This window comes from Leptopilina heterotoma, unplaced genomic scaffold, assembly GCF_015476425.1.
Source record: "Leptopilina heterotoma isolate Lh14 unplaced genomic scaffold, ASM1547642v1 Lhet_197, whole genome shotgun sequence".
NCBI classification, from domain to species: Eukaryota; Metazoa; Arthropoda; class Insecta; order Hymenoptera; family Figitidae; genus Leptopilina; species Leptopilina heterotoma.
In genome coordinates, this window is record NW_025110913.1 from 648,919 (window position 1) to 663,056 (window position 14,138).

Genomic DNA, 14,138 nt, shown 5'->3' on the forward strand with positions numbered 1-14,138 from the left:
TAATTCTCTCTGAATTAAAAAAAAACTAAATGGCCAACTGCAGGAGCTTTAACACTTGCACCCCAATTCAATAGATTTTCGAAGCCCTCGTTTTCTTTTTCGGGAGAAAAAAAAATTAGTCCCTCGAGTATCGTTCATGTCAACTTTGAAATTGCATTCTAAGTAAAATGAACGACAACTTTTATTACAATACATTCGAGTCACGCGATTCATTAAATATTTTTTCTTAACTCTCTTCTTATAATAAATAAATAAATAAAAGAAAAACCTGTAGTATTAACTCTCATTTAATGCGTTCAGAAAGTCTTATCTCTTATAATAAAATTTACAAACAAAATCGATAAATAATTTTCTTGCTACGCAAATCGAAAGAAATTTCTGTGTAGCTTTTTTTTCTTCAATTACAATTTTTGTTTAGCGTAGCTTCATGCAAAAACAATTTCCAAACTGATTTGCAATTCAAAATCGTTTTAATATTTTGCAGACTAATGGGAAGCTATAGATCATTTTAATTCGATGGTTAATTCTCGAGATGTTTATTTGTACCAATGTTGTATGATAATTTCAACCATATGATAATGACAGGAATTCATTAGGCTGATCAGGGAGCTCATCAATTCAAATTAGCTCTTGTAGCTTCTTCACTTTCGTCCTTTTACCCTCATCCTCACGAGGTGATTTAAGTTATATCTAGATATATATTTTATTTTTAATTTAAATTATTTCTTCGTTTATTTTCTCGTTTACGTCAACTATACATAGGATACGTTTCTTTTATTAAAAATAGTTTGTAGCTTTTTTCAACTTCTTTTTGAGAACCTTACCTGTTCTTACCTTGTAGATATATCTTCAGGCTTCGCAACTTGTCTACTAAAACCTACTATTTACTACTTTTTTGCGATTTGCTATCATTTGGATAATTTTCTTAGATTTTTGACACTGAAAGATACTTTTTTCTTTTTTTTTGGGGGGGGGGGGGTAATTTTCACTATACTTTAAATTCGCTAACAGTGAAAATAAAAAAATTGATTCTCAAAAGTTTTAATAAAATTCTTTTAAGCGATTCAATTCTTTCCAAAAATTTTAAGATTATTTTTCGCAAGAATTCAATTATTTTCATAAATAATGAAATTCTTCGCAAGAATTCAATTATTTTCACAAATAATGAAATTCTTCGCAAGAATTCAATAATTATTTCCACAAATAATGAAATTCTTAGCAAAAATTTAATTATTTTCATAAATAATAATAATTTCAAAAAAATTCAATTATTTGAAATATAATTTTCATAAAATTCTTTTGAAAGAAATTAATTATTTAAAAAAATTTGTGTCAAATTCTCCAAAAGACGTCAATTATTTTTAATGATTTTGATAAAATTTTTTTATAAGAATTCATATATATTTTTTATTATTTTCAAAATTTGTAATGTAAAAGTTTTCACAAAAATTCGATTATTAAGAAAGAAGTAAATAAATAATTCTCTGCAAGCATTCAATTATTTTCACAAATAAAAATATTCTTCGAAGGAATTCAATTATTTAAAAAAAATTATTAAAATTCGTTGCAAGAATTAATTATTTTCATAAATTATAAAATTCTTTGCAGGATTTTAATTATTTTTTATACAATTTCAAATAAATTTTCCGAAAAATTTAATTATATTTTAAAATGTATAGAAATAATTGTATTTTCGTAGAACTTTTTTAGAAGAATCGATTTAAAAATGAATTTCAGTTAAAAATTTAAATAATAATTGAATATTTAAATCGTCAAGTATGGATTTTAATTGTTGTTAAAGTGTAATAATATTTAACTGTTTATTTAAAAAAATTATTAATTTAATATTTTTCTAAAAAGTTATTAAATTTTTGTATAATTTTATTTAAAAATTAAAAAGAAGGGAATAATTAATTTTTGGGAGAATTTCAGTTGTAATTTTTGGAAATTCAATTATTAGCACAAATAATAGAATTCTTTCCAGGAATTCAATTATTTTTAATATCTAGTATTTTATTATATTTTCTGGAAAGAGGAATTTAGAAAAATTTTGACAGAATTTCCCAAAAGAAATTTTAATTAAATTTTAATATTTAAATTTTAATAATTTATTTTAATAATTTTGATTAAATTTGTTTATAATATGAATTCAATTGCTTTTAAATTTTTAATACAATTTTAATTAAATTTTTCGGAACAATTCAATAATTTTCAAAATTTTTAATAAAAGTTTCCTCCAAAAGATTAAATTATTTTCAAAAATACTAGAATTTTTCCTAAGGATTTAAAATATTTATACAAAACATTGTAAAATTTTGTAAAAAATCAATTATTTTCATAATAAAATTTTTCTTCAGGAAGTCAAATATTTAAACTAAAAATAAATATAATTCTTTGTAAAAATTCAATTATTTTCATAAATAATAAATTTATTTTCGGAATTTAACAAATTTTATTTAAATTCTTTGAAAGAAATTAATTATTTTCAAATATTTTGAAATAATTCCTTTTATGTTAATTCAATTTTCCAAAATCTTCAATTATTCTATCAATTATTTATTTTTCTATTCAAGTAATTGAATTCTCAAAGAATTTTCTAGCAAGAATTAATTTAGAAAGAAATTTAAGTTAATATTTTAGAAAATAATTGAATATTGGGAAAAATTAAGAATTGAAATTAGCAGAATAAGAAAAAAAGTGAATATTTTTTATGGAAATCAGGAAAAAGTGAGAGTTATACTGAATAAAATTTTTCTGAATCTACTAAATCTTTTTTTTTCATCAAATTTTATTTTTCGATTGCTAAGTTTTATTACTTTTTTCAATCTTCATTCTATTTTTTGGCAATTTTTTAAAATGAATTATCGAGTGCGAAGCCTGTATATATCTCAAACAGTTACAAATCTTTCTTTTTTGAAAAATGCGTGGCATATCCGTTCACCACTCCTTCAAGTTATATATTTGCTCCTTTTGCAAACTATGTAACAGCATCTTCTATGAACTTTCGAAAAGACTTTGTACTTTATCGCTTAGAGGTTTATTTAATTTACAACTAAGAGGAACTCTTCTGTTCTTAATTTTTATTTCACTCTTCTTGTCATTTTAAGATTTTTGATTTTTCTCACCATTAATAAGAAATTATTTTTTTTTTACATTTTTTTTTTCTCTTGGGAAATTGTCGCAAGGTATTACGGTGGTTTTTCTTTATTATTAGTTTGTAAATTTGATGTATTAAAACATGGTCATAAAAATGGCTTCCTGTATCATCATTGGAGGAACATTCCTCGCGGTCTACAGCTGCTACACTGCAGACTTACTAGTGAAAATTATGAGTCTAGGGATAACGATGTTGGCCGTTTAATACTTTGCCACTTGTGTACATAAATTCAAGACTTGCAGAAGGTTGTCAGTATTTTCTACTTTTAATAGTCTCTTATGCACAGTAGCGGTTCTCTCAAACGAATATCTCTTAAGATACGAATCAGTTGTTTCTTAATTGCTCTCCTTTATTTTAACACAAATATTTAATTTTCAACAAGTTGAGAAAGATTTTCAAAGGACAAAATAAAGATTTCCATTGGAAACTTTATCTTTACTTATTCTTTTTGAACAATTTCTTTTGTGTTCTTCGCTATTCAGAAATATTTATTTTTGAATTTTAAAATCCTTCCTCCATGAGGAAGTAATAAAGTGTTTTTCGAAATTCTAAACTAATTTTTTTAATTTTCTTACAGTTACAGTGACTGCATAAGATGTTTCCGACTTGAAAGAAGATCACGCAACGTTGTTGAAGTATTCTCAGAGAATATAAACAAGTGTTATACGTCCGAGATTGCTGCCATAGAATCCTGTGGGACTTTAAATGCAACTTCAATTCTTTATCGTAAGTAACATTTATTATCGCAAATTTAAATTATACATCAAACTTTGTCTTAATTTCTTGTTTTAATGAAAATTTCCTGTTCGCATAAAAGGAGAACACTGTGTAAAATTTTATCATCGAGGTCATTGACAGAGCGGGTTTCATTTTCTCATTGATGACTAAGCGCTGATTTCATGAATGAAAATATCAGATACATATTTATTTTCGAAATCAAATAAATAAATGAGTAAACAAATTTGTAAGAGGAAAAAGAAACTCACAATCAGCGATATTCCTGTCTTGTAACGGATATATTTTAGAAATCAACTTCCTGTCTTCGATATGATAAATTGCACTTGTTTAAATTGAAAATTTTGCTGATTCGACAACGATCAACCATGTGCAATGGATTAATGTATATAAACTTATTAATTAACGTTAATTAGTCTGAAGGGAAGTAATGAAGCTTGCGTAACGACGTAGGTGAACAATGTGTGTAGGAGGGCGGATACAGCGAACGTTATTTTTAATACTTTACTCAAAACACACATTTATATATGAATGTGTAAACTAGAGAGTGCACATGCACGCGCTTTTATTGCGTTGTCTTTCTCAAGAATGCATCAATTAAAATTCTTTTATGCGATCACAGATTTACATAATCGGCGCACACACGCTATATTATAGACGACCTCATAATTAAACTAGCTCCCAGCATATTCTCAAGGGTTGTCGACATTGAATTCAAAGATGACCTTGATTCATCAAAAGGAAAAAAAAAAGAAAAAAGAGAACACGATTCTTATCTATTTTGTCATTATCTTCAGAATATTCCTGCGCGGTGACAATTAGTAATTACTCACTGAAATTGTTTTTTTTATTTAATTTTTCATTTTCGTTTAAAAACTATTTTCTTTTCTTTAAATTAAACGTAACGTGAGCGAAATGTAATTATTATTATCAGTAAAATAGCAAAAAAAAATTCATTTATTCACTAATTAATTATTATTATTTAGTATTTTCAAAATTTTTTAATAAAATTCATCTAATGATCTAATAAATTCAATTATTTTCAAAAATAATAATAATAAATAAAAATTAGTCGCAGGGATTCCAATATTTTAATAACTAATAAAATTCGTGACAAGAATTCAATTATTTTTATAACAAATAAAATTCTTCGCAGGAATTCAATTATTTTTAAAAATTTTGATAAAATTCTTCGAAAGAAATCAATTATTTACACAAATAAAAAATTTGGAGCAAGATTTCAATTTTTTTCATATAAATAATAAAATTCTTCTCGAGAAATAAATTACTTTTATAAATGTTAAAATTCTTCGTAAAAATGCAATTATTTTCGCATAATTAATATAATTTTTCCCAAGGTTTTAATTATTTTCATAAATAATGAAATTCGTAGAAAGAATTATTCAATTATTTTTATTAATAAGAAAATTCATCACTAGAAGTCAATTAATATAATTAAATACTTCTCAACTATTCAATTATTTTTATAAATAAGACAATTCATCACTAAAAGTGAATTAATATAATTAAATTCTTCTCAACAATTCAATTATTTTTATAAATAATTAAATTCTCAGGAAAAATTCAATTTTATTAAAAAAAATTTTGATAAAATTCTTCGTAAGAAATCAATTATTTACATAAATAGAACAATCTCTCGCAACATTTCAATTATTTTCATAAATTATAAAATTCTTCGGAAAGATTCTATTATTTTTATAATTAATAAAATTCAACGCAAAAATTCAATTATTTTTTTTAATAAGAAAATTCATAGCTAAAAGTCAATTAATATAATTAAATCCTTCTCATGAATTCAATTATTTTTATAAATTTTAATTCTCAGCAACGATACAATTTAGTTTTACAAATGATAAAATTCTTCTCTGGAATTCAATTATTCTAATCAAATCATTCTCACGAATTCAATATTTTAATCAATATAATTTTACTAAAATTTTTCGAAACAATTGAATTAATTTCAAAAAATTTTTTAATTCTGTGGAAGAATTCAATTATTTTCATACTTAATAAAATTCTTCGAAAGTAATTAATTATTTTCATTTAATAAAAAAATTCGTCGCAATAATTCAATTATTTTCTAAAATTTGATTAAAATTCTTAGCAAAAATTCAATTATTTTTACTACTAGTAAAATTCTTCGCAAGAATTCAATTACTTATATAAATAATAAAATTCGTCTCAAGAATTCAATTATTTTCATAAATAATAAAATTCCTACCAAGAATTCAATTATTTTCTATATTAAAATTATGTAGAGGAATTCAATTATTTGCAATGTAATTTTAATAAAATTTTTCGAGACCATTTAAATATTTTCAAAATTTTTTTAAATTCTATGAAAACATTAAATTATGTTTAAATACATAATCAAATTTTTTGCAAAAATTTGATTATTTTTAATACAATTTTTAAAAAAATTTCTGGAAATAATTCAATTGATTACGAAAATTTTAATAATAGTTGTTAAAGAAATTTTATTTTCTAAAAATTTTAATAAAATTCTTTATTAGAATTCAATTATTTTCAGTATAATTTTAATTGAATTTCTCGAATTGAATTGGATAATTTTTTAAAAAATGTTAATAAACATCCTCGAAAGAATTTCATTATTGTCAAAAATTTTAATAAAATTCTACGCAATTGTGAAATTTATTTAGGTTTAAAATTATAAAATTTTCAGAAATTATAAAATGTTTTTAAGAAAATTGTTTTCTTTTAAAATTAAAAAAAATTTACCTATTAATGCAAAATTAATGAAAGTTAAAATAAAAACTTTTTCTTCCAAAAAATAGTATTACAATACTTGAATTTTTAAAACAATACTTAAAAAGAAAAATTATCAAAAAAAAAGTAGGAAAATACAAAGCAAATGAAAACTGCGAACAGACATTCGGAATATTGTGATAGATCGAAGATAGATAGATAGAAAATTAATGACGAATTATACAAATACAAATATTGAATTTAAATTTTGTAAAACTTGAAGATTTATTTTGTATCAATCTGGGAGATAAATTGAAACCTTCAGACGAGTTTCGACACGGTCCACTCGTCAGAAATATAGTCATCGCTTTATGGTTAGTGATTCTCAAGTTTCTCAGCTGCTAAGTTAACTTTATCATGTTTCGATTCAATGGGGATATAATCATTTAAAATGTTTCATCATTCTCATTATTTTTTTTTTTGTATTTTTTCCATTTTTTTTATGGAGTAGAAAAAGAAATAACATTTTTCGTCAATAATTGTAATTTATATATTCTAATTGTCTTTGGAAACTTTTGCAAAAATTAGAATAAATTTTTTTTTGTCATCCTTTTGAAGTCGTTTCGGTTCATAGTGGCGTGACGAATCTTTCTCGGTTCAGAGGAGTTGTAAAAAGAATAAATTTATAAAGAAAAAGAAAAAGAAAAGGCAATTTTATTGAAGAAAAAAAAATTGAAGGACATCGATATTGTGTTTCTTTTACTTCGACAAGTGTGTAAATCTTACTTTGTTCTTTCGAGAATATAGACAGCTCTCAAATTAGTATTGTTAGCGAACGGTATTAATTATTTCGCCTAGTTGGTAAATCAACAAAGAAAATAGTTTTCAAGAACTACCTTTTAAATCTTTGCTTATTATTATTTATTTTTTATTTAACCGTGTTGAGAGGCTAGCATGTAATAATTCTTCCTTGACACTTGAGGGTATAAGGAAATGGCGTTTTGAAGTACGATCCTGAGATGGTAGCCCACCCAGGGAATTCTCTCCTGGCGAAGATGGAGTTTCTCATCCAGGATATTCGTATTCTGTTCATTCTTCGCGCCGCCTGTATCTTCTGATTCTTTCTAATCTTTTTTTTTTTGCATCCAGAACGATCCTTGGCGTGGGAGTGGTTATGAGTCTTCGGTTTATAATCGTCCTCGAGTTGAAGGCATTGGACCAAAGGAATCTCTATCCACTATCTCACCATAAACACAGATTTCGATTTTTATTTAAAAAAAAAATTATATTAAATCTTTGATTTTATTTAAAACAGGGTTGCCACAGGTCAGGGATATCAGGGAAAAGTCAGGGATTTTTATTAAAGTACTGGAAAAGAATTGAATTTATTACATTTTTTAAAATAATTGAATTCATGTGACAAATTTGATTACTAGTAAAAATAATTGAATTCTTGCGAAGGATTTTATTAAAATTGAGTATCTATTAATTTTAGAGTGAATCAGAATATTCTTTAAGGTCAGGGAAAAAATCAAAACTCTGTCTGGAAATTAGGGAAAAAGAAAATTATTTTTTTGTGCGACAACCGTGTAAAAAAATGCGTATTTTCATTATTGTAATTTAGAGAAATTCTCAATGAATGTCGTTTTCTATAAACCGGAAGGAAAATAATTTTTTTTCAATAGGTCCCTTTATGTTTCGTCGTTTTTTCGAAAAAAAAAAACTTTTTTTTCTTTTTTTGAAGCTAATAGAAACTGACCAGCTGCGCACCTCTGGAAAGTCTACCCTTTTTGGAAGTTCATTCATGTCCAGGGATTTGAGGTTTCGTTTTTGAAGTCTGCAAACAAGGACCAGTCACTGGTGAGAGAGAGCAATTCAGAAGATTCATAAATTCCAATAACGAGCAGTGACCTTCTTTGATCAATGGAACCCAGCCAAGCGTTGAAGAGGGGGGAAAAAGGAACGGAAGTAATAGAGGAAAAAGAAGACAAAGAAGAAATTCTACCTACCTGATACCCTACTGGTTTACCTGACTTGCAACCGACAACTCCGTGACCAGACCAAATCGTTTACTCGGCGCGGCGCGCGACAAAACCTCATAGTCAGCAAGGAGTGACATTCCACGCGACAACTTTAGAAATTGCAATTTGTACTGCAGAATCAAAAAGATGCTGAGACACTCAACATTTTTACCGCATTGAAAATTGTTGATCTTGAAATTTACTTCTTTATCTATATTTCGAATGGGAATAGATGTGAAATTACGCAGGTCTCAGACTCACGCGACTATTTCATACTTTTTCACATTCTTTTCACCTTATACAACTATTTAGCAACTATTTTTAAAAAATAAGTTACGTTAAATAAAAGCCACTAGTAGAATTATTATTTTAATCAAGATTTTAAATATCAATTTATTTAGAAAAGAAATTAATTAGAAAACTAAGGAAATATCTAAAAAAAAAATTGAGGATCATAAAAATATTACAAATTAAAGTGAAATTAAAGTGGAAAACTGAAATTCATTTATTATTAATTGTCAAAATGAAATAAAATTGAATCTCTGATTATGACTGATACAATTTTGTTAAAATTTCTTTATAGAAAAAGAATTATTTCTATTTACACTAATTTAAATCCGCTAATAGTTGAATAAAAAAATGAATATTCATATTCTGTAAAATATTCATAAATTCTGTAATTTATTATTCAATTATTTTCACAAATTCAAATAGATTCAATAATTTTCGAAAAATTTTATAAAATATTCTTTATGAAAATTTAATTTTAAAAATCATTAAATATTCATTTTTGTAATTTAATTAATTGAATTCTCAAAGAATTTTCTAGTAAGAATTGATTTGGAAATAAATTCGAAAAATAATAGAATTTCAGAAAAATTTAGAATTAAAAATGTGAAAAGGTGTCAGTGTTTGATCCTTAAATTTTCAGTTTTCTTTATTTTGTTTATTATTGATTACAAACATTTTATTACGATTTTGGTACTATTTTTTATCGCTAAATTAAGTCCGAGGCCTGTAATTATAATTTCACAATTTAAACAATTTAAATTTGCCTTTTTTCACAAAAAAAAAAAAAAACAGAAAAAAGTGATCTACAATTTTTCGAATATTTGTCCATGATAAAAAGAGAAGGAAGGAAAAGGTTTCGCTATTGCGCACACCCTTAACGCGGAATAGTCGTGTGGTATTTCATCTACTTCCTGTTTTTTAACGGGGGTGGTTCGGGTCCATTGTATATCCTCAACCACGTCTTCTTACACTGTGTCCATTAAATATTATGATGATTTACCTGTACACGTGAATCTAGTGACTGTGCTATATTAATATTTCCATTCTCTGCGGAGAAACTTTTGTGTATTACATTATATTTTTTATTTATAGTCACGTACGCGAACGATTTTATCCCATCACGTTCCATCAGATAACAATGATCATTGTTTAGAAATTCAATTCTTGAAATCTCGAGGGATTTTTTATGGAATAAAAATTCTTCTTTTCTAGAAGAAATTTCAACATAATATATAAAAAAAATACATAAAAAGGAAATCATAAAATTTCGATTATGTTGTTAGGGAAAAAAAAATTGAGATTTTAATTCCAAGAATTGTATACATATCTTCATGTTAAATCTCATTTAATTTATTCCAAAAAGAAAAAGAAAATTATTTCCATAAAATTATTTTGATTTTAAAAAATATTTCACGTAAAAGTTAAAATCGAGATTTTTCGAGATGTAAAATAGGATAATTTTGAATAAATAATAAGTATTTAATTTTTCTATTTTTTCTCTGTAAATATTTAATTTTTTATCTTTCTTTTTGTGCAGGTACAAAGGATATTGGAGGAGCTCCAATTACTTACGAGTATTGTCCAATTGCGGGACGATATCATTTTAGATACGATATTAATGAAGGAACGGAGGAGAAATTTGAATGCAATTCGTATTCCTCGGATTTTGACACTTGTCCAGTTGGTTCCGTGATTCATTTACAATTCAAACGTTGTTCCTTCGACAGTTTCGGTAAGATTTATCTTCATGTTATAATATTTTCGTTGAAAATGAACGACGATATTTTCCTACTATTAATTTGTATTTTTTTACTAAAAAACATTATTTTATGTATATTAAGAAAAATTCATTCTTAACTAAGTCAATGTTTAAATTTAATTATTTTTTCTTTTTAGAAATAAATTAATTTCATGTAAATATTTGAAAATAATTAAATTCTTTCGAGGAATTCTAATAAAATTGTTTTGAAAAGAATTGAATTTCTGCAAAGAATTTTACTATTTATAAAAATAATTGAAATTATTTGAAGAATTTATTAAAATTGTAGAAAATAATTGAATTCTTTTGAAAAATTTTATAACAAATTAAGAAAAAAATTAAGTTCTTTCGTGGAATTTTATTGAAAATAATTGAATTTTTGCAAAGATTTTACTATTTAAAAAAGTTATTGAATTGTTTAGAAGGATTTATTAAAAGTTTAGAAAATAATTGAATTCTTTCGTGAAATTATATTGAAAAAAATTAAATTTTTGCAAAGATTTTAATATTTAAAAAAGTAATTGAATTTTTCTGAAGAATAATAAAAATTATAAATTAAATACCTTGCTGACTTCTTTTACAGATATCACATTCAATTGCTTAGGAAGCTGGGAAGGACCAAATGGAGCACGGTACATTGCTTTAGAAGACACAAAAGAAGGCGGTGGTTTTAGACCTCAGTATCGTTGCGGAGTAAGTTTAATACAAACTACAGTTATTATTATTAAAAATTAAAAATTTGATTTGATTTTAATAACCTTTTTTTGGTTTACAGCTATTTTACGTGGATAATAAAAAAGGAAAGACTTATCTGGCCTTTAGCAGCGATTCCAGTTGCACGCAAAATCTCATGAATGCAACAATGGGCTATGAGAATTTAGTACTGACAAAAGCAACAAATCAAAAAACAACGCCAACTTACGTCAAAACACATTTATCTTCGTAAGTTTATTTATTTATTTTCTCTTTATTTATTTATTTTTTATTAATTTATATTTATGTTATCATCTATTTTATTAAACTAATCTTATCAATGACAAAATTTTAAAAAAATTTCTACTCTTTTACAGATTTCCAAAATGGGCGCAAGGAGAATGGGAAGAATCATTGGTGATTGATGGAACAATGACTTTTATCGATCGAAACGGATACAATAGTTTTACTTTTATTGCTGTGGATTCTAATCACGACACTGGACGATATGTCGTTTACTCCAAAGATCATTGGTAATTATAATTGTTAATTAATTAATTAATACAAAGCTTCCTCATATGAGGAAGAAAAAATTATTTAAATTTTTGTTTATTAATTTATTTCAAGTATTTAATTAAATTTCGTATTATTTCTTTTAAAGCGAGCGAGAAGCCTTCGCGTGTATGCTGATGAGGCAAAGAAGTGAAAATGTAATGGAATTCGCAACTGGTAAGATTTTTGATAAATTTTATTTTCTCTCTTTACAAATAATATAATTGGGATATTTTATAGAGAATATTTGAAATTAATAAAAATTTAATTCATTAAAACAGGTTTGCTCTCGAGTCCAATTTATCAACCGAATTTATGTGACAATCCGAATTTCGATAAACCAGTTTGGATGACACAAGCTCGTGAGTAACAAATATTATTTGAAAGTAATTAAATTTTTTGAATATGAAAATGAGTTGAAAAGAAAATTTTTTTTCTATAGAAAAAAATTTTCAATGTGTAAATAAATTTTGAATCTGTTACTAATGTTTCATTACTAATTTTTTTAACTATTAATAATTTTTTAAACTGTTAATAAATTTTTACTCACTATAAATTAGTATTTTATTGTTATAAATTAGTATTGGCGGAAATATTAATTTTTATTATTTTTTGCAGGTATCGAACGCACAGCAGAATCTCCGTGTCCAATTACTGGTCAATATACAGGAGAAATCGTCGACATTCCAGGAATGTGTGCAGAATTAAGTAGTAATTGTCAAACAAGAGAGATTATGTATTTTAAAGTTAGCGATTGCAATACCGGAGAATTATACGAAGGTATGTTCTTAAAGAATCAATTTTAAAAAAAAGCAAATTTTTACTGAGAAATAAAAATCTTAAAAAAAATCGTTTATTTTAGAACGTTCCTACTTGTGCCTTGGACAATGGGAAGAAAATGGAGTAATGTACACGTACACAATGAGAAATGATACGAAAACAAAAGAATGTTTCGTCGGTTTAATAATTAACGATGAGGAGATTTACATCAAGGAAGCTGGAGATCATTGCATTCGTAATATCATCCCCAAGGAGCAAGGAATGAGACTCTACAAAAAAGGTAAAAAACGAATTAAAGTACAGAATTATTAGATTTTATTTATTTACTAAAGATTCGTCCAATGAAAATAATATTTAAAAAAAACGTTTTGATTTTTAAATTTAGACTTTAATTTTAATTCTTTTTGGAAAAAAAAATCGTTCTTTTTTCACAATTTATTTATAAAAATTTTTCAGGACAATGCTATGGAAATTCACCAAGTCCTGCTCCAACGCCAATGAGACCAACCATAAAAGTCCCATCAATACGTCATTCTACAACATACCGACCGCGAAGTCAAGGTAATGATGTAGACACAATTGATTACTTAGATTACTACATTATTTAAAATTATGTATAAATGATTATATTGGGACTATTTTTATTGTTTATTAGGGCCAACTAGAATGCCTCCACGAGTAATTTCTTCATCTGCGAGAAGTACAAAATATTCTTCGAGCTTGCCAGTATTAATAATTCTTTTCACATTATCCATTACATTGACTTCCAGCCTTTAAAATTCATTTCTTTGTTTTCATCAAAGAAACTGAAAAAGAAATTCAAGTTTAGCTTTTTTTTTTAAAAAAAGTGAAAGAAAAAAGAAAAATCCCTTTTTTAAGAAAATAGTCATAGTCCAATAATTTTTTGTTTGTGAAACGTCGAAAAAAAGGGAATTAAAAGAAGCGATTTTAAAAAGAAAAAAAAGCATTCTAGAAATCGCGAACACAATCGAATAGCAATAATTTAATATTGTATATTTTTTATAAATCAAATTACCGAAAAGAAAATTTTAGGTCGCGAATTTCTAACTCGTGATAGTAAATTAATATCGTTGTACATTAATAGGTTTATAAAAAAAGAAAATGATTACATACGTTGAAAAAAAAGTTCGTAACATCAAACATAATAGTAGAAAATTTTCTTTATTTTAACACAGTTTACTACCAAAAAGTTTCAAATAACATACAAATCGAATTTGTACATTTTTAATTGAATTTCCTGAAAATCAGGAATTGGTGGATCATTCCGTTTTACATTGAATTTTAATGCGATATTATTTTTTTTGTATCGTTTTTATTTAACTTTTAAATCCACCGTAAAGTATTTTTATTATTAAAATTGTTTAAAAGAAAAGAAAAGATCAGAAACGATCAACTGCCACAC

General features: G+C 25.1%; 1 protein-coding gene across 1 annotated transcript in view; it reads left to right on the top strand.

The window, feature by feature from the left end:
- Positions 1-13,529, top strand: part of LOC122501008 — a 72,496-nt gene extending 58,967 nt beyond the window's left edge. Inside the window, exons 5-15 of the mRNA XM_043610211.1 lie at positions 3,735-3,883; positions 10,469-10,663; positions 11,274-11,383; positions 11,466-11,632; positions 11,761-11,916; positions 12,045-12,112; positions 12,217-12,297; positions 12,554-12,715; positions 12,798-12,995; positions 13,172-13,276; positions 13,371-13,529. Coding sequence (XP_043466146.1) covers positions 3,735-3,883; positions 10,469-10,663; positions 11,274-11,383; positions 11,466-11,632; positions 11,761-11,916; positions 12,045-12,112; positions 12,217-12,297; positions 12,554-12,715; positions 12,798-12,995; positions 13,172-13,276; positions 13,371-13,492 — 1,513 coding nt within the window. The 3' untranslated portion in view covers positions 13,493-13,529. The remainder of the gene's footprint in view (positions 1-3,734; positions 3,884-10,468; positions 10,664-11,273; positions 11,384-11,465; positions 11,633-11,760; positions 11,917-12,044; positions 12,113-12,216; positions 12,298-12,553; positions 12,716-12,797; positions 12,996-13,171; positions 13,277-13,370) is intronic.
- The last annotated feature ends 609 nt before the right edge of the window (positions 13,530-14,138 follow it).